At 35.1% G+C, this 19,941-nt stretch overlaps 2 protein-coding genes across 6 annotated transcripts; both read left to right on the top strand.

Moving 5' to 3' along the window:
* The first annotated feature begins 1,481 nt into the window (after window positions 1-1,481).
* On the top strand, window positions 1,482-13,367 carry LDA (limit dextrinase). Of its 5 annotated transcripts, none has more exons than XM_087127033.1 (29): window positions 1,482-1,760; window positions 2,100-2,241; window positions 2,311-2,363; window positions 2,459-2,567; window positions 2,984-3,120; window positions 3,241-3,440; window positions 3,560-3,709; window positions 4,190-4,250; window positions 4,543-4,663; window positions 5,301-5,391; window positions 5,482-5,575; window positions 5,683-5,778; window positions 5,935-6,075; window positions 6,181-6,231; window positions 6,412-6,482; window positions 6,590-6,682; window positions 7,084-7,174; window positions 8,203-8,274; window positions 9,297-9,353; window positions 9,894-9,962; window positions 10,077-10,133; window positions 10,210-10,284; window positions 10,855-10,943; window positions 11,140-11,217; window positions 11,375-11,513; window positions 12,012-12,121; window positions 12,196-12,295; window positions 12,409-12,539; window positions 13,129-13,367. In XM_087127033.1, the coding sequence occupies exons 1-28, from the start codon at window positions 1,521-1,523 to the stop codon at window positions 12,511-12,513; spliced, it is 2,892 nt and encodes a 963-aa protein (XP_086983159.1). In that variant the 5' UTR covers window positions 1,482-1,520; the 3' UTR covers window positions 12,514-12,539; window positions 13,129-13,367. The 5 variants fall into 5 exon arrangements, with proteins under 5 accessions (XP_086983159.1, XP_086983158.1, XP_086983157.1 ...); XM_087127032.1 differs by having other exon boundaries at window positions 13,073-13,367; XM_087127031.1 differs by lacking the exon at window positions 13,129-13,367 and adding an exon at window positions 12,940-13,075.
* Window positions 13,368-18,005: 4,638 nt separating this feature from the next.
* LOC111802257 (uncharacterized) lies at window positions 18,006-19,851 on the top strand. The gene has a single exon (XM_023686557.2). The coding sequence runs from the start codon at window positions 18,594-18,596 to the stop codon at window positions 19,710-19,712; it is 1,119 nt and encodes a 372-aa protein (XP_023542325.2). The 5' UTR covers window positions 18,006-18,593; the 3' UTR covers window positions 19,713-19,851.
* The last annotated feature ends 90 nt before the right edge of the window (window positions 19,852-19,941 follow it).

The raw sequence follows: 19,941 nt of genomic DNA, 5'->3' as shown, positions 1-19,941 counted from the left end.
GTTAGGAGATAAAGAGACAAAACCATGGGGTTTTTTATAAGCAAAGCAAACCAATGCTTATAATTTGGTTTAATCAATTCTTCTTTAAAAAATAAAATTTTCAAACATATTAAACACTCTTTATAACGGTGTGAAAATCTTTCGGTAGTAGACACGTTTTAAAGCATTGAAGGAAAGGATGAAAGGGAGATCCCAAAGAGAACAATATCCGTTAGCGGTGGGTCTGAGCCATTACAAATGGTATTAGAGTTAGGTTTTGGGCGATGTGCCAGTGAGGAGGCTCTTCTCCGTAGGAAGGTAGACACGAGGCGGCGGTGTGCCAGTAAGGATGCTGGCCCTGCAGGAGGGTGGATTTGGTGGTGGTCCCACATCGATTAGAGAAAATGAACGAGTGTTAGCGAGGATGCTAGGCCCCAAAGGATGTGCAAATCTTTCCTTGAACCGGCCCTAAAGGGTGTAGAAACCGGTCCCACATCGACTTTTTTAGGTTTGGAATGGACATATGAAGGAGCCATTTGAACTACTCGATGCTAGTGAAGAAAATGGGTGGATTATTTGTATGGGCCACTTCATGACTATAATTGGGCCAATAATGGGCTTTGCTTTATTATTATTATTTAAATAATAATTGAGATAATAATTGAAAGATGTGAATGGTTATACATTTAATTATTGAAGCATGATATTTTTAAGGGATATTTAAAAAAACATTAACACATAAAATCTATATTTTGAGATATTCAATAATTATTTATTCTTATTTTTCTTCAAAAATAAATAAATATACGTTATAATATTTATACCTATTGTTCTTATCGAAAACCATAAATAAATAAAAATAAAAAAACATGAAACTTTGTTATTTATATAAAAATAATTATATTGTTTTCAATATTTTCAATATTACCGACTTTTTTTCATAAATATTTCTTTAAAAAAAAGTTTATTTTTTAATTTATTTTTATCAAAATTTATCATTTAAAGAAAAGCAACAAAAACGTCATCGTTTTGTCCTTTACTTATATTCATTAAACGTCGCAAGAAGACTCATATTTTCATATGGAAGTATATTAAAACATAAAAATTAAAATATTAACTAAAGTTTAATATAAATATAGTAACTATGAAATTTCATATTTTTCTTTAATAAAAATAATTATAATAGTACTTGAATAAATAAATAAATAATATATATATATATATATATTTATATTTATATCTTAAAAAAAATTGTTTATTTAAGGAAATCTGCTCCTTTTAATTCTCTGTTTAAACTACACTTCCCATTTTGTTCGGGTCTGGAATTAAATGAACATCTCTAATTTATAGATTTTAAAAAATAAAATAAAATAAAAATAATTATGACATCACGCTGCCAGCTGGAAATATCTAAAAAAAATATAAAATAATTTCCCATAAACTAAAAATAGTTACGACGTGACGTTTCAGGAGGAAATATCCAATAAAAAGCTTATTTTCCCCTTGCAACTGTGCAAGTTAGAAACTCAGTGAAAAAGAAAATGTCGTTTCTGTTTTCCTCTTCCCTCCATCTCTTACCGCCATCAAATCCTGCAACTTCCTTCTCTCACCACCTTCCTCCACGTATCGCCGCGGTTCCGTCATCTCATCCGGTCGGCGGCGTCTTCTCTTTAGCTGCAACTTCTCTGTCTCATTATCCCGACGGTCACTCTCGCTGTGGACCGCTTTACTGCTCCTCTTCCGCATCAATGTCGCTCGAGGAATCTACTTCAGCTTCTCAGGTTCTATTTTCGTTTTTAACTTGTCATGATTTGGTAGTGGAGGTTAGTTCTGTTGGTCTGTGGTAGTCTCTGTCGTAATGTGGGAATAGGATCGTCTTCAGTTCCGATAGCAACGAAGGGAGAAAGGAAATTTAGTTTGGTTGAGGTTATTATAATTTGGATCACAAACGAGCTCTCTTGAATTACTTTGTTTAGAGGGAAAATTACAAAACAATGAGTAATTTACAGAAAATGAATTGATCCACAAGGTCTTGAACTACTTGAATTGCTATGCTACATCGTTGCGATTGGCTATGTGCTGATCGACGGACATTTCGTTTTGTCTTAAACTGTGAATAGTTGGAAGATAGCTTGTTGTACGCGAGAGCTTTTTGGGTGAGCAGATATGTGATAGCATGGAATGTGGAAGTTGGAAGCGGTTCGTGCTATCTGTTTGGCAGTAAAATGGCTACTCTGCGTGTTAAAGATGGTGTAGTCGAAGGTATGATTGTAATCGGTAGACCGTAACTGTGTTGAGATAAATTATGCTGATTGATTTTCTTATCAACAGGTTACGACGTGAAGATTAAGCTGGAAAAAGACCGTGGCCCGCTTCCAGAAAATGTACTCAGGAACCACTAACATTTTTAAACAAATCGTAGAGATGTGAAATCTTCTTAGACGTTATTAAAAACTGATAAATATCTTTGTGTTATTAGGTGATCAAAAAGTTCCCTCATATCCAAAACTACTGCCCTTTCACAGTCCCTCTTGGATCGGCCGTTGAACCACTCCTCAAATGTCAACTTGCAGTAGCCACTTTCAACTGTAATGATATTCTTTGCTTTGTTTCTCTATTTGTTATCTTATAACATTCTATTGTAACTAAAGAGCATATACATTAAAGTTTAGGCCTAAGCTACCACCCTCTCTCGTCCATCTCCTTAATCTTTGGAGTTAAAAGAAAAAGATAGGGATAAAAGAAACAAAGGAAAAGGAAAAAGGAAAAAGACGGGGCGTGATTTTGATTGTAGAATTGTGGCAGTTATTCTTGATCAAATGTTTGGTGCTTCTGCAAAAGTGATGTATTGTGATAATGGCTATTTGTGCAGTAACATTGTTGCATGTCTTCCTCCCCACAATAATATTAAAGGACATGGTCTCTAAAAACATGGATGTTGTAGTTATTCGGTGACCAATGTTTTTTCCCATTGATATATCATGCCTTTCTTTATGGTGTACAGCCTATGGTCAATGCAACAATATTACTTGCCTGCAGCTACCTGGTGTTCTGGATGACTTGTTCTCATACGAAGGTCCTCTAGGTGCAGTTTACTCGAAAGAGGCTGTATCACTTTACCTTTGGGCTCCAACTGCCCAGGTATACCAATTTCCTACTTTCTAGCTAATGGCATACCGATTTAGTCTATTATCACGATATGTTGTGCATTTTTTGAATTTTAACCTATTCATTCTACTCTGTTTCTGCTGCATCAAGCAGGCTGTACAGGCCCAAATTTACAAGGAACCAGTGGGTGGGAGGCCATTTGAAGTTATTCAGCTTGAGGAGCTTGATGGCGTTTGGAGAACTAAAGGACCAAAAAGTTGGGAAGGCTGTTATTATGAATATGAAGTAACGGTCTACCATCCTAGCACATTGAAAGTTGAAAAATGCTTTAGTACCGATCCTTATTCTAGAGGGTACAAAACTCTGACCCAAAAAACTATGCAGCATTGTTTTTGACATGTATGCGGACACTTGCAACTTGCAAGAAAGTGCAGGCTTTACATATACTCCACTCTTTTTATTGATAGAGCAGGGTTTCATCAGATGGAAGGCGGACATTGTTTGTTGATCTTGGCTCTGATGACTTAAAACCTGAGGGATGGGATAAATTGGCTGATGAGAAACCCCCATTGCATTCCTTTTCTGACATCAGTATTTATGAGTTGCATGTAAGGGATTTTAGGTAAGTACTTGATTCTTACTGTGTTTAGAGCTTTTTCAGGATTCAACTCCAACTTTTCAGTTAAAACATTGTAGGAAATGTTGAAAATTATATGCTAAAGTTTCCCCTATTATTGAATGTAGGAGAGAAATGACCTTCAACTTTCATGTTGTTTTTCTTTACTACTTTAATGAAGCTAAAAACTGACAAGGTAAACAGTTTGATATTACTCCGTCTTAAAAGGGGTAGAAAAAGAATAAAAAAGTCAAAAGATCAAAGAAGCTGATGTGATTCTTTTGTTAGATGTGGCATTTGTAACAATAGTTTTCTGCCAATTTATTCATAAAAAAGTTAATTCCAAGAAAAGGAAGTAGAGTCTAGGATTATACTGTGCACTAATAGTGGTGTGTGCATTGCCTTTTTTGATTTAATTATCTTTTTCTGCCTTGTGCTGTACTCTTTTCAATTAAATCCTTTACTTGTTCTGTATTCGTATTGCAGTATAAGTGATCAAAGTGTGCATCCTGATCTGCGTGGTGGTTACATGGGTTTTACTTTGCAGGTACTACTTTTCATCCATTGTGTGAATCGGTTATTAGTTGAGTTGCATTTGTTTAACTTAAAAAAAGAGAAGTTTTCCACCCTGCCTTCCTTAGATGCCATGCATGTTTTATCCCATACAAATCATGATGAATTGGATGTTCGGCTGGGAAGCTGAGAGTTGTAGGATCCCTCTCTATTATCTTTATCCTCATACATTATACATTCATTGGATATCTGGATATTGGAATAAGAAGCTGATCTCGTAGGATCAAATATAATAGTATTTAACAGTAAGCATATGCCACTTGAAGGATTCTGATGGTATCACTCACTTAAAGAAGCTATCAAATGCTGGTATTAGTCATGTTCATCTACTTCCAACATTCCAATTTGGTGGTGTCGATGACGACAAGTCAAAGTGGAAGTCTCTCGGTAAGTGTATGTCTTTGGTTTGCCTTTTGTGATGTTTCAATTTTTCCATTTGTGACATTTCAATTCTATATCCAAAACTGAAAAAGACTGTTTTGGCTATCGTGGTTTATTGTTTGCCCATCTGAACCTGGTAGACTGCTTCATAATTCAATGTTTAGAGTATGAAATCTCTTCATTGAGAATTTGTTAGTTTCTTACAAATAAAGAATTTGTAGTTGAGAGATGTAGGAGACATTTTTGAAGACAAACAGAAAGTTGTTGAAAGTTCTTGTTGTTGCACCCTCCCATTGGAGTGCATTAGCCCTTAAGACTTTGAAAGGCGAAACAGTGATTTGGAGCAATTACCAGTGAACAATGTTCCTGCCATTAGAAGCGTGCATTTCTTTCATTTGCTTCGAATCATTTGTTGTTAGCAAATTATGTTCCTGTCATTAACTAACAACAACCTGCTTCCACCAAATGTGATGCATTCTCCTGGCTTTTGTTCTTTCTTCTAGAGTCAATAATGTGTACTTGGGTCCTATCAATATATGATCACAAATGATTGGTGTTTCTTAATTCTATTTGAGATGATTAAAGGAGTCCTTGTCGCATTTGATGTGTTTAGCACTCACTGTCCACATAAGACATGTTACAGATATCGAACTTCTGGAAAAACTTCCTCCAGATTCAGCTGAACAACAATCATTAATTGCAGATATCCAAAACAGCGATGGGTATAACTGGGGGTAAGCTCTTGATTTTGGAGTCTTCTTTAAAGCTGTTAGGTTCTTTGAGTTTTATAGACTCATTTGTGTATGTTTGTTGTGTCTTTTTAGGTATAATCCTATTCTGTGGGGAGTACCTAAAGGAAGCTATGCTAGTGATCCTAATGGTCCTTGTCGTTTAATTGAGTTCAGAAAGATGGTTCAGGTTGACAAACTTGTTTATGTTTCTAACAAGTCTAAATCAATATATATTCAGTTATCAATTGCAAGTTGTGCAATCTATCATTTTAAAGTATTCAATGTTTGTTACAGGCACTTAACCAAATTGGCCTTCGTGTTGTGTTGGATGTTGTCTATAATCATCTACATGGATGTGGACCTTTTGATCCAAGTTCTGTTCTTGATAAGGTCTCAACTCTAATTGTTTTTGATGCATTCTTGTGCTTTCAATATTGCTCAACCCACCACTAAAGATTTCGTTGTTCATGTCTTACCTCTTCATGTTAACATTTTCTCGATGAGGGTTTCTGTTTTTCTTTATGATATCGTTTTCCTCTCTGGTAGATTGTACCGGGTTACTATTTGAGAAGGAACATTGATGGTTTCATTGAGAACAGTACCTGTGTAAATAACACTGCCAGTGAGCATTTTATGGTTGAACGCATGATTGTGGATGATATCTTACATTGGGTAGTTGATTATAAGGTATTTACATACAAAAAGATTGAATCTTCAGCTCCTTTATGCTGTTGCATGCAGACAGAACTTGACCTTTATATCTGTCGAATACAATTTCTTGATGTTTCCCAGGTTGATGGATTTCGGTTTGATCTTATGGGGCATTTGATGACAAGTACTATGGTATGTGACTTTATTTTCACTTAAATTCATGCATAGTACTTTAGAGCTTCATAATTCAATTGCAACACTCGATATTTATTATCTGATTCTAATGTTGCAATGGCTATTGAGCCCACTGTACATGAACTTTGAAACTAAGACTAAACTTCTGGTCTGCATGAAATTTATGGTTACTTGAAGTTGAAAGCAAAAAACGCACTGCAAATATTAACACAGGAAAAGAATGGAGTTGATGGTTCAAGTATCTACCTGTAAGTTTGGGCAAATTTCCTCACTGTTGCACATTGTGTTTGTAGCATAAGTTAATTCCAATGTGAGATTTGGAGATTCTTTTGCATTCTCACACATTTCAATTTAGATATGGTGAAGGATGGGACTTCGGCGAAGTTGCAAAAAATGGTCGTGGAGTAAATGCATCACAGTTCAATCTTTTTGGAACTGGAATTGGGAGGTATATACTTTTTTTCTTCTGCAAGTTTTATGATATCAGGCAATAGATGTTTCAATTGCAAATCTGCGAAGCAATCATCGAGATGGACTAACTAGTGGCTGCTCTTGGCAATTTTATTGAAAAATGCAAAATCACTTTTTTTCCCCATTTTATGTTCTAAGAGATCTTAAAGGATGGAGATATTTCTACCTTATGGATCTTGCGCCTTTGTTAATTTTCTTGGTTGATTGTATGAATATAAACACCTCATTTTGATGTCTGTGTTATTTGGTCTCAATTTATAAATACGACTGTTCGCTAGTTAGGAAACGTGATTTCCCTATTAGCTTGGCACGTGTTTCTTTTATGCACAAAAATGTAAAGTAATATTGGGAATTTTTAAATTTATCGTGTTTTTTCAGTTTTAATGATCGTGTTCGAGATGCAATGCTTGGTGGATCTCCATTTGGTCATCCTCTTCAGCAAGGATTTGTGACTGGTCTATTGCTCGAGGTATTTTGGAATTTCTTTGATCCTGGCGTCCTATAATCTGATCTTGACAGTTGTCATCGTGTTCAATCAAATATCACAAAGGAGGAAAATTGCTCCGATTAATATTGATTTAGCAGGTTTTAGGTGTAAGACATGGTTTTGACTCTGGTCTAGAGAAGTGGGATTTACTTGGAACGAAAAATTTCCTGCCCAGATCATTATTTAAGAAAAAGAAGTGTTTATTCATCGAATTTTTATTGAATTGTAGGTGATTCTTCCATTGAATTTAGGATAAACTACGAGAGCAGATAGTATCTAGAACTTCCCACCTCCCTAACTCTTTTGGCTAGCCTTATTCTTTAGAGAGAAGAGATTGGTTAATGTTCATGCCTTCATTGTCTCCGTTCATCCAATCTTTATACTTGAAAGAGAAGAAATTGGTTAAACCAAAAAAATGCGGCCAGCAACTTTTAATCACCAACCACACCCTAGAAAAATAGAAGTTTCAAACACTCCCCATAAGCAAACACAACGCTGAAGACCAATCCGAAAGCACATTGCTGGCAACTTTTATCAATTCCAAAATACCCCAATATTCTTAGGACTCTGGCTTTGAGATCATGTTAAATCCCTAATCAAGCCAAAAACTTAAGCTGATGGAGCATGGTAGATTTAACTATATCAACACTATAACACTTTCCCTCACTTATGGGCTTGACAATTTGTAGAAGGCTCCAACAAGTGGAAATCAATATTAATTGGGAAGGCAATGATTTTTCAGGGGTTCAAACAAAAGACCTCTTTCTCTTATACTATGTTTAATTAAGAAAGAGAAGTTTGTTGATGAAATATTAAGTCACGTAATGCTTTCCTCATTTGAATGCAATTTTTTCTATATTTTTTTGTTTATAAATTTGTTTGTTAAATAATTTGTATGTTGAATTAAACGCGTTTTTTATTTTTCTCTGGCTGTATCACTAACATTTGTACATTTAATTACAGTGTTTTCTTCCTTGTGTCCTATGTATTCAATTTTTCTTATTTTGCAGCCTAATGATCATGATCATGGTTCAGACAAAGAAGCGGAATTCACGCTTGCTGTGTCAAAGGATCATATTCAGGTTAGTCACCTCTGTGTAGTTGAAGTGGCCCACTCTTAGAATCAGTCTTCGTATGTTCTGTTTGTGGGAAATTTTTTTATAATTGCAATTATTATAAGTTTTTTAATATAGTGAATGTCCAAGCCTGTTTGCACGCATATTGACTATTCTCACGGGACAACCATTTGGTTGACAAGAGAACTCATAGGATATGAGATTCTAGGTAGGTGACCATAAGAACTTGAACATGAGGCATGTACTATCTTGATTAATTGGAGATGAACTATGTTTATGTAGCCAATACTGGTTGATTTTACATATAGATAAAAGAATAGTAATTCACCTTTCTTACAATATATAAGGAAGTGAGAATCAACTATCAAGCACTAACTTACTTGAGCTGAAACATGAAAAACGTTGGTTGGAATTGAGATGGGTTAGGGATAATAGGCTCATGAACCTTGCCATTAACAAATAGTTGGAAGAGGGAGGAGAAATTGTAAACTTGGAGGGATGAACGGGGAGAGAGAGAAGTATAAAATTTGAACAGGCTGAAGCAGTCGTGAGTCGTCTAAGAGAAGTAGAGAAAGAAGAGGACCTTTGAACGAGGTGGGAGAAAGTTTTTTTTGTGAGGACAAGGAGACTCAACAAAATTCATACTGGACTCGCCTTATTCTATTTTTCCAGCAATTCAAACGTCTATAGCTACTTATTTTAGGACATCCTAACTCAGCAAAATTTTGGTAAAACTCTCATTTTTTGTGCTGAAAGAACATAAAAGAACTCTGGCTTATTCTAGAATGACTGCATTTTACAAGTCATTAATATAAAGAAAGAATTGGAAAAATGCTAGGAAAAATTTGAAAAGAGAAATCTGTTTTTGAATTGAGAATATTGATTATTTCAACATTTGCATTGTACAAAGCCATCAATCTATCATCAAGATAGTCAGATTTATGTTTAGCAATATAGCTACTCCAGTATATTATTACTTCCCTTGGGTTCCGATCCAATGTATTTTAACTACTTACAATAAATTTTAGGTTGCCATGGCTGCCAATTTGAGGGACTACGTTCTAACCAATTTTGAAGGAAAGGAGGTATTTTCTTTGAAGCAAGCAATTTCTCATTAGGAACATTTTAAGATGGATTTGGTATTTGTTTTCTAACATGTTTGTGTGTATGTGTATGCATGCAAAGATACGATTGATTTCACTGACTTTGTCTAGTTCATTTGCCTGTGTTTTCCTCGTTTTGAAGGAAAAACTTTACGGTAAAAAGTCGTGAAAGGACAGTTATTGATTTTCCACATCTATGATAATATACCGTTTGTCTACTATCCTTTTTCAATTAAAACAAGTTCTTTTCCTTTTACACAAAAAATATAGTTTTTAAATAATATTGACGTATACTTCCTTGTGGGGGCTGGGGGTCACTTCCATGAAAAGGGTATGTTGTTAAATCAATCGTTATTCCTGCATTCTGATTTACATGAAGTAAAATATTTTAGTATACTTGTCTTAACGAATACAAATGGATCTGGTTCATTTTTATGCACCTGCGTATCATTAGTCTTTTCCAACAAGATTTGCATTTCGTTTTTTCATGAAGAATTTTAGAAATATCATATCTTTTTCCAGGTGAAAGGATCAGAAGTACGGACTTATGATGGATCTTCAGTGGCGTATGCTTCTTGCCCCACAGAAACTGTAAGATGCACCGTCATTATCATTTATCAAGGCTCACATCGCCTCGGATATTAAAATAATAGTTAAGTTCTGATATGCACAGCCATGAATTTGACATTCTCGATTGATTCCCAGGTGAACTATGTTTCCGCTCATGATAATGAAACCCTGTTTGACGTTGTGAGTTTGAAGGTATTGTGAATGTACTTTTGTGAATCATACTGATTTCTTTAAGAGTTGACTTCTGATTATAGCCTTTTTCTCATAGACTCCGAGAAACATTACCGTGAATGACAGGTGCAGGATGAATCATTTGGCAACCAGTATTATTGCACTATCGCAGGTATTTAATTTTAATTAATCATGAAAATTCAAGGCCTTACATGTGCAAATCAGAAGAAACTTATTTCACACAAAACCATGTTCATGTGCCTCAATAAATTACCAACAATTCCGGAAGCTGAGGTTATTCAGATATGGGCTATAGCTACATGAATCCTATTCTTCTGAACATTTAATATCCCTAGTCAGTGTCCTGCCCTTACCGACATGAGTTTGCAGATGACACTAACGTGGTCTTGTTCTGTATAGAACCAAAAGATTAAACTAGATAAGGAAATTGAAACGGGAAGGTACCTAGATCAGAACCAAGGAACTCATACAAAATTCATAACTTTAACCAAGTCGCTGGAGATTCGGGACGTGGATGCCAGACATGTTCTTGGAGTTCTTTATAACTGTCTGGACTGTGACATCTAGATCTGAACAATGAAAACCTCATTTTCTTTTTATCGTTTGATAAATTTTATGTGCATTGGCATAATTATACACTATCGAGTAACTGACTGAATTAGTTAATTATGATTCGTAGTTTTGTAATTCTTGTCACTGAATCACTCTCTTCCTCTTTAAGGGAATACCATTTTTCCACTGTGGTGATGAATTACTACGCTCAAAATCAATGGATCGTGATTCATACAACTCTGGTGATTGGTTCAACAGGTCCTGTTTTCTGCAGTCTTTAAAAAAAAAAAATTGTTCTAGTTTTCTGCAAATTTTATGCAGTACATAATTTGGAACATATGATATATTACACATTGGGTATCAAATCCCATTTTCTCTAACTTAATATGGTATACTGCCAGTTATGGTTTGTCTTTGTTTACCTTGAATTGATTTTTACTTTTCTCAAAATCAGACTCGACTTCACTTACATGACAAATAATTGGGGCGTTGGCCTTCCTCCAAAAGAGAAGAATGATTACAATTGGCCTCTGTAAGTTTTACGAAATTTGCTAGATTTTGAGTAGCATTCCTTCTGCAAGTCTTCCTTCCCCTTCTGGAATCTGGAATAGATGGAACTTATTCCTATTCTTAGAAAATTTGTGCGAGGTTTACTGGAAAGCTTTGTTAATAATGTCATCCATTTTCAGAATAAAACCAAGACTGGCCGATCCCTCCTTCAAACCTAGTAAAAGTCACATTCTTGCTGCTGTGGAAAATTTTACAAATCTGTTACAAATCAGATACTCTTCACCACTTTTTCGTTTGAAGACAGCTAATGCTATCCAGGTAAGAATGCATGTTTAAGAATAATTGTCAGATGAAATACAATGAGCTAATGCTATCCAGGTAAGAATGCATGTTTAAGAATAATTGTCAGATGAAATACAATGTAAATTTTTAATTCAGCTGATTAATCTTGGGGACTTGAGATCCATGTTCAATAAAAGGGCCTTTTTCTTGTACAAGAGCAACATAATACAGGGCTCAAAGCATCATTACTGTGTTTCAGGCTGGTCCACAATTTACACTGCTTTATTTCAATCTCTACTTTTTCGACCTGCAAAATTGAAATGTTGTGGTTGAACCAGTTAAACTGGACATAACGTAGCACCATCTATTCAAACAGATATCAGTTAGCCTGCTTGTTTAAAGGCTTAGATGTATGATATCATTAGCTCGGTTTCCCTGGAATTGTTAAAACACGACACAGTCTGGTTTGGATTGGAAAGGAATTTACTTTTCTGGTGCTTGTGATGTGAAGTGCCTTTGCCTTTTCTTGTGTAGAAACGGGTCCGTTTCCACAATACAGGCACGTCGCTTATACCTGGAGTCATAGTGATGAGCATTGAAGATGGGCAGGAAGGCATTCCTGGGTTAACCCAGCTGGATCCCATGTGAGTAGAATAGCTTTCTCTTTCTATCTAAGGATTTTACTCATAATAATATTGTTATCTCATGTTATCTGCAGTTACTCCTACATTGTTGTTGTGGTTAATGCACGCCCATCTGAGATTTCATTTCCTTGTCCTGCATTGCGCGCAAGAACTCTCCAATTACATCCCATTCAGGTAAATAAATACTCTCTTGAGATCCAACACTGCTTCGCTCCAAAAGAGAACTTTTGCTAACTATAGCTCTTATCTTTATTATTTGTGCTATGTCAACGTTTTAAATATGGCAGTTGATGTCAACCGATCCAATGGTTAAAAATTCAGCTTACGAGCCATCCACAGGATGCTTCATGGTGCCCTCAAGAACCACATCAGTATTTGTGGAGCTACGGTAGCATGAGTAGCCTCATCCTCCGGAATGGTACTCCCTTATTCTTATTCCATTTCAAAGTGTGATGAATATAAATTCATCATAGCACTATATGTTAAATCAAAAAGTCTAAGTTCATAGATACTTTTTTAATATATATGTCACAAGAAACTCAATAAGTGTCCTGCCAATACTATAAAAAGACAATCACAATAAGAGTTGGAATACAAGTCCTCTTACTCTAATGTTATGTCACATCATGAAATTTATCAATTTGATTCTTTTCTCTCTATATAGTCCTATGCAATTTGCTGTTTAGTATATCTATAATATGAGGTAGTGCTTTTGATTTCTCTTCTCCAATGAAAAATCCAAGTTGAGAAGGACTATTATCGTTGGTCAATACTCCCAATACAAAATATCTTGGACTTAATCTAGCTTTCTCCATCAGGTGATGTTGTGACTGCCATTTCTTTTTGCCACCCTTCTACTCACACCCACCTCCCCAAGGGGGAAAATGGGCATGAATAATCAATCCTTCATACCCTTCTCTTTTATTATTACTCCAATAATGTCAATGATAGGGACTGAACCTTCAATTTTATCTTCAAATGGGCCCTACTTCTATGTGGATGGACAGTGGAACTGAAAGTGGAAGCTTTTGTTGAAGGGCTTTATGATCTCTTTCTTTTATTTGGATAATATACATACTCACTTTCTTAGTGCTTTTCTAAGGAGAAAATTCCTCTTCTGAGATAATATGTTGAGTCTTGGTATTGATAAGTGTATGACCATTATTCTTCCATCTTCCTTGAAAGATGTTCTGTAAAAGGAAATATTTGGATGCCTTGAGTAAGAGAGGTTGGAGATTCATTACTACATAGATTGAGAAAACAACCATCCTTATCATTGACAAGTTTTAAATGATTTTAGTTTCTTTGTACCAAATAGTTTAAAGACCGCATAACCTAGCGGTATTTTGGTAGGCACCGTCTACTAAGAGGTCAAAAGTTTAGATCTTTTTATTCTTAAATGTGGTTGAACCAATAAGAGTCTGCATCGAAGAGGTGTTTGAACCTTGAACGATCTCTAATAGGTATATACTTTCAATTCCATATCTATTAAGTTTTTAAACTTTGCTCAGGATTTGCGAGAAAACATTTGAGACCACTCTAGTGTCATTGGATTGAGGCTGTCCCTCTCATCATGGGAATTTCCTCTCATCACTTGCCTTATGTCCTCTATGATAACTCTCGAAATTGCGCAACTTAATGTCATGTTTGAAACCCATTAAACATAAAATTGAAAATCATGATATTTATTAAATATTTTTAAACGTTTAAGAGCCCTTATCAAACCGGTGTTATTTCAGACAGATCGGTATATGATTAAATTCAAATTTATTAATACTATAGATTTAAAAAAGGATTAAAAAAAAAAAAAGCAAGACTTTTAGAGAGAGATTGAGATGGATTCTCCCCTCACAAATTCTTTCATGTAGCATTAAAAAAAAGGGAGAAAGTTGGTTATAGTCACTTGCACACATAGTTGTTCATTACTTGCTTCCAAGCTAGCTCTAATTAATATTCCCACGCTTCACTTCAAATCTTTCCTATTTTTCTTTTATAAACAATTGAAATTAGGATGACAAGTGGCTTCATTTCAACCCTTGGATTGATGGCTTCGCAAATCATTTGCCTTTTTGTAAGTTTCTCCTTTAACGTGCCGCACACAACCAATATATTTTAACATACCATATGATTCTTCACTTGTACCAAACTCTTGTAGAGCCATTGACTTTCTATTATGCATGCATCATGCTCTCTAAACCAATCAAATCATGCCATGTAAGCTAATCTCTTTTTTCTTTAATATGTCTAATGATTGGACGGGTCTTTTTTTTCTTCAATTTATAATGTCTTTTTTAACGACTAATTAACATCGGTATAATGCTCCATACCCAGAATTTGAAATCTGGGTTTGACACGTAATGGCCCCGATATTCTCCTATATCCACTACAACAACACTGCCACGTTATTACTTATCTTGAACTACTAAGAATCTACAACAACACTGCCACGTTATTACTTATCTTGAACTACTAAGAATAAGATTATCCCCACAAAACAACACTGGTATTCCTGGGGGACGTTCAACAAAGAACACCTAGTTAGTATGAGTAATAATTATCCGTTCTTTTAAGATTTTCTGAACCATAAACTTTATATCATCTGGATCATTTTCATTTAGATATGATCCTGATTCATTAATGTACTGCTCTTTTACTCGGGTGTCACAATTAGTCAGTAGAAATACAATATTATTTTTGATATTTTGACGGTTTTACTATAATTTTTTACCAACTGAACTAAGAATTAGTCTTTTCTTTAGACAAGTATTAGTTGATGAGTATTAAGTCAACTTTAAGGGATTTTGAAATGCCACGAAACTTTGGCACGATTATATAAAGTGTGGGTCGCTTTCGTTTTGGGTAGATATGCCAAATATTTCTTAATCAAATAGCTTCTTCATCAATTCCATCATCATCTCATGTAACATCCTAAGTAAGTAGCCCTCCCCACCACTCTTAAAATCCTTTCTTTTAGTCTTCCCTCTACTTTAATCTTAATTTGTTCAATGTCACTCTCAACCTCACAGTTTTAAAACAGGTCTATTAAGGAGAGATTTTCACATCCTTATAAGGACTAGTCCGGTGTCTTGACGGGTGTCTTGACTCTAATACCATTTGTAACAATTTAAGTCCACTAAGCGTTACGTATTGTCGTTAACCTCGTGATTTTAAAATGTTTTTACTAAGAAGAGGTTTTCACTCTTATAAGAAATGTTTAGTATGATCCTACTAATGTGGGATCTCACAAGGATCTACTAGTCAGTCAGAGCCAGTCATCAGATGGTACGAAACACTGGTCGAAGTAGGGTTATATAGTAGACCCGTTTTAGCATCCGTTAGGGAGAAAATGAATTAAAAAAAGAAAAAAAAGAGTAAATAATAGAATAATGAAGCATGCTTGTGTTTTTGGCAATGACCTATGAAACTTGTTCACAAATATATTTAATTTAAATAAAGAAAGGCAAAATAATTATGAGCATAATTCAGTAATTGCCTAAAGATACTCACTTATCCACATCTTGATTTGGTTCTTATTTTATATTTCTCCAATGAAGACCTTCTCTTAAGGTAACTATTTAATTCACTTCTTTATATGAAATCATTATTTAATTTCATTAAATTTACCCTCAATCCTTAATTATTATTATTTTTGGATTTTAAATATTATTGGTTCTAAGAAGAATATTCGGCCTAAGTATTAGTGTTTAAGTTATTGATATTATATGATCGAGAAAATATATTTTTGTCAGTTGAGTTATGTTCATATTGGTTAATCTAGTACTCGTAAGAGAATTTTCTTTAAATTACAGTTTGTGCCTGTTTGTGTTATAATATACATGACAGATTTGAACCAATAACACGAAGATTTTCAGTCCTCTGTCCTACCAACTAAGCTATACCGGCCATTTCTGACACATTATCTCTATCCAATCAACTAAGTTATACCGGCCATTTCTGACACATGATCTCTGTCCTACCAACTAAGCTATACCGGCCATTGCTGACACATTATCTTTATTTATTTTTATAGCAGATTTGAACCGGTAATACGAAGATTTTCCGTCTCTGTTCTACCAATTGAGTTATACCGGCCCTTTCTGACACATTATCCTTATTTATTTTCATAGCAAATTTGAACCGGTAACACAAACATTTTCAGTCGTCTGCTCTACCATTGGTGACCCAAAAAACTTGATTAACTCAGTACCGTTTGAATTGGGTTGAATTCAAATAAATAAAATTTTTTATGGATTGAATTAGTTTAAAGTGGGTTAAATCGAACCAACTCATTTCATTATTAATTTTATTATTATTATTATTATTATTATTATTATTATTATTATTATTATATATATTTTTCTTTTTCTTTTTCTTTTTTTTTTCTTACAACACAATTATATAAATAACTTTTATTAAAAACAAAAAAATTTGAATAAATAACGAGACCAATCCCAACCAACTCAATCCAAAAAAATTAACAAACATTGTTTAGGTTCGAAAATTTTCCGACCCGAACACTTGAATTTAGTCTAAAAATGTCTGATCCGACCCGAACACTTGAATTTAGTCTAAAAATGTCTGAACCCGACCAAACTCAAATCCAAAATGAAAAAAAAGAAAAAAAAAAAAAAAAGGACATTATGAAACTCCCAATTTAAGGGAAATGGCATGTGAAAACACAGTTGTTATTGTGGGCAAAGCAAAAATGGTAGCTTTTTTAAAACGAGTGGCCATGGAAGGTTTCAAAATATTTAATAACAGGAATCAGAAGAAGAAGAAGAAGAAGAAGAAGGAAGTGGTGGGTGCACCGCAGATTCCGTGCGTACAGCCTTGCACTCCAATCATCTCATTCACCAAAACTAATGCCCTTTTGCTTCCTCCCTCCTCTTCTCTCTCTCTCCCCCTCTAAACAATACTATATTCTCGAGTTTCGTTCATCAAACTTATTTCGTTTTCGTACCCGAGCTTCAAAAACGTTCCTTCTTAGCTCCCCAACTTGAGTACTGGGTGCTCGACGCGTTAAAATGTATATATGTATTCTCGACTAAAAGGCTGGATATTTGAATTCTCTCTTCTCAATTGAACTAATAATTATGATATTCACTAGCAGATATTCCCCACTTCAGCTTGTTATGCATCACCCTTAGTCCACAGTTTTATGTCTCTACTAGAGAGATGTTTCTACACTCTTACAAGGTATGGTTCGTTCCCCTCTCCAACCGATGTAGTATCTCATAGTCCACATCTCTTGAGGGCCCATTGTAAGGCCCCACGTCAGTCGGAAAGTAGAATGAATCATTACTTAACAGTGTGAAAATCTCTCCCTAACAAACCCGTTTTAAAACTAAGACTAACAGTTATACTAACGGGTTAAAGCGAACAATATTTAAAAAAAAAAAAATTAACAATTTAAGAGTATTAATAAAAATCTAAAAGTACTAAGTATTTTTTAAAATAGAGTATTAGCATTTTCTATTCAAAACTATATTTTTTAAAATTTTAAGTTATTGAAACTTTTGGAGTATACAAAATTTATGAATATTTTTATTAATTTAATTCTGAATAAATAAAACGGATCTTATTAACATTTACTAGATATTGTCCACTTTAGTTTTAGTCCGTCACACATAGCCATAAACATAACAAGAAGTCACCACTAGTAGACATTGTCCGCTTTAGTCTGTTACAAAGAGCTATTAGCGTTACAATTTTAAAACGCATCTACGAGATTTCTACCTTAGAAAAAAATAATTCATTTCCCTCTCCAACCAATACGAGGTAAAGAAGATTGATTGGGTGGTGTCGTGTTTTGTCGAACAAGGCGTGGGTAACACATAATAAGCTGACAAGAACAGAATAGAACAGAACAAAACAATGAAAAAACTCCATTCTTTTAGGACTCCCAAATCTCTCCTTCTCTCTCTGTCTCTCTGTCTCTCTGTTTCTCTCTCTCTCTCTGTCTCTCTCCTCAAAATCTACCATTTAAGCCGATTCTTTCTTAGCCATGAATTTAGCTTTGCTTTTCCCCAACAAGCTACTGAGCTTCCAAATTACCTTAATTTAGACAAGCCCTCAAATTTCCATGGCCCCTTCCTTTCATCCCTCCTCTTAGATTTGTCCTTCCCCTTTGTTCTTAAACAAAACTAACAAACAAACCTCCCCTTCCTTCCTCCATCAATCTCCTGCTACTCTGCCTCCCTAAATTTGCCCTCTTTCTGTTAAACTCTTCCCTATATGTATATATATATATATATCTATATATGTATAGCAAAGCTTCTTAGCCTTCAAAAACATTCATACTTCACTGTTTCATTGAGATCCAATCCTTTCTTTCTTTGTCTATATATATATATATATATATTGTGTGTGTGTGTGTATATATATATATATATATACTCTGTTCTTCTGTTGCTTCCTTTCCTTTCCTTTCTTCTCGAGTTCGTCTTCTTTTTCGAAAATTTTCTGAAGAAGGATGGAAGGAAGGAAGGAAGGAAGAATGGAGGTTGATCATGAAGATGGAGTTATGGGGTCCAAAGAACAGGCTTTGATAGCCAAAGGTAAGAGAACAAAGCGCCCAAGGCTTCATTCTCCTACCCCTTTTACCATTTCTTCAAATGGGGAAGCAGGATTTGTTGTTCTTGATCATGATCATGATCATGATTCTAATGTTGTAGCAGAAAACAATGATTTTGTAGCAGAAAACAATGATTTTGTAGCAGAAAACAATGATTATGTTGCGGTTCCGGTTCATAATGTTAGTTTTTCTCCTTCGTCGTCGTCGGCTGAATTGCAGCCATCTATCACGACAGACGAAGAGGAAGACATGGCTAATTGTCTCATTCTCCTTGCTCAAGGGAGACCCCAGACACCGAAACATGTCGACAACAACCGGAGTACGGTCGGAGCTGAAAAGGGTGTGGGGATTGGATGCTATGGGTATGAGTGCAAGACATGTTATAGGACATTCCCTTCATTTCAAGCTTTGGGAGGACATAGAGCTAGCCATAAGAAGTCTAAGGCCATTGAAGCTGAAAAGAAGGTCTTGTTGTGTTCAGATGATGAAGAGATACAATTTAAGAACAATATGACACATTCAATTTCTCTGCAATTGAATCAGAAAGGAAGTTTGTGTAGCAATGGTAAGGGTAAAGTTCATGAGTGTGCTATTTGTGGAGCTGAATTTACTTCTGGGCAGGCCTTGGGTGGTCATATGAGACGCCACCGTGCCATGCCGGTTGCGATGAACACGGCGTTGTCTCTGACTCCAATGGCCATGGAAGGTGAGGATCAAAGACAACCAAAACGACAAAGAAACATGGTTTCTTTGGATTTGGACCTCAATCTTCCTGCCCCTCAAGAACATGATCATCATAGAGAATCCAAGTTTATGATAAAGTCAAACCAATACCAGCAACAGCAAACACAACATCAGACACAACAGCAGACACAACAGCAGACACAACAGCAGACACAACATCAGACACAACAACAACAACAGTATAAGCAACAACAACAACAAAAACAACAGCAGCAGCAGCAGCAGCAGCCACTTGTTTTTCCTGCCAGGACTTTGGTTGACTGTCATTACTAAGGATGGATAAGAATTCTGAACTTTTTCCACCATTGTTACTGATAATCGACTAGACGCGATTATGTGAAGTTATCGTCTTCGTTTTCTTCTCCCTTTTGTTTGGAAACTTTACGTTTCAATGTCATCAAATTCTTTCATATCTTATTTTCCTTTTTTTTTTTTTTTTTACAACTTTGAGAAACTTTTCTAATGGAATTACTGAAATTCTTTTCTGAAACACTTTGTTAGG

The sequence above is a fragment of the Cucurbita pepo genome, chromosome 9, assembly GCF_057944985.1.
Source record: "Cucurbita pepo subsp. pepo isolate OVF chromosome 9, ASM5794498v1, whole genome shotgun sequence".
Taxonomy (NCBI): domain Eukaryota; kingdom Viridiplantae; phylum Streptophyta; class Magnoliopsida; order Cucurbitales; family Cucurbitaceae; genus Cucurbita; species Cucurbita pepo.
This window is presented reverse-complemented; position numbering and strand designations above follow the sequence as displayed.

Bases quoted from the DNA above. Each gene is read 5' to 3' on its own strand.
- LDA (XM_087127033.1), top strand. From the start codon at position 1,521: ATGTCGTTTCTGTTTTCCTCTTCCCTCCATCTCTTACCGCCATCAAAT. The intron at 2,568-2,983 runs GTAATGATATTC...TATGGTGTACAG, and splicing joins TGCAGTAGCCACTTTCAACT to CCTATGGTCAATGCAACAAT. The intron at 9,354-9,893 runs GTATTTTCTTTG...ATCTTTTTCCAG, and splicing joins CCAATTTTGAAGGAAAGGAG to GTGAAAGGATCAGAAGTACG.
- LOC111802257 (XM_023686557.2), top strand. From the start codon at position 18,594: ATGGAAGGAAGGAAGGAAGGAAGAATGGAGGTTGATCATGAAGATGGA.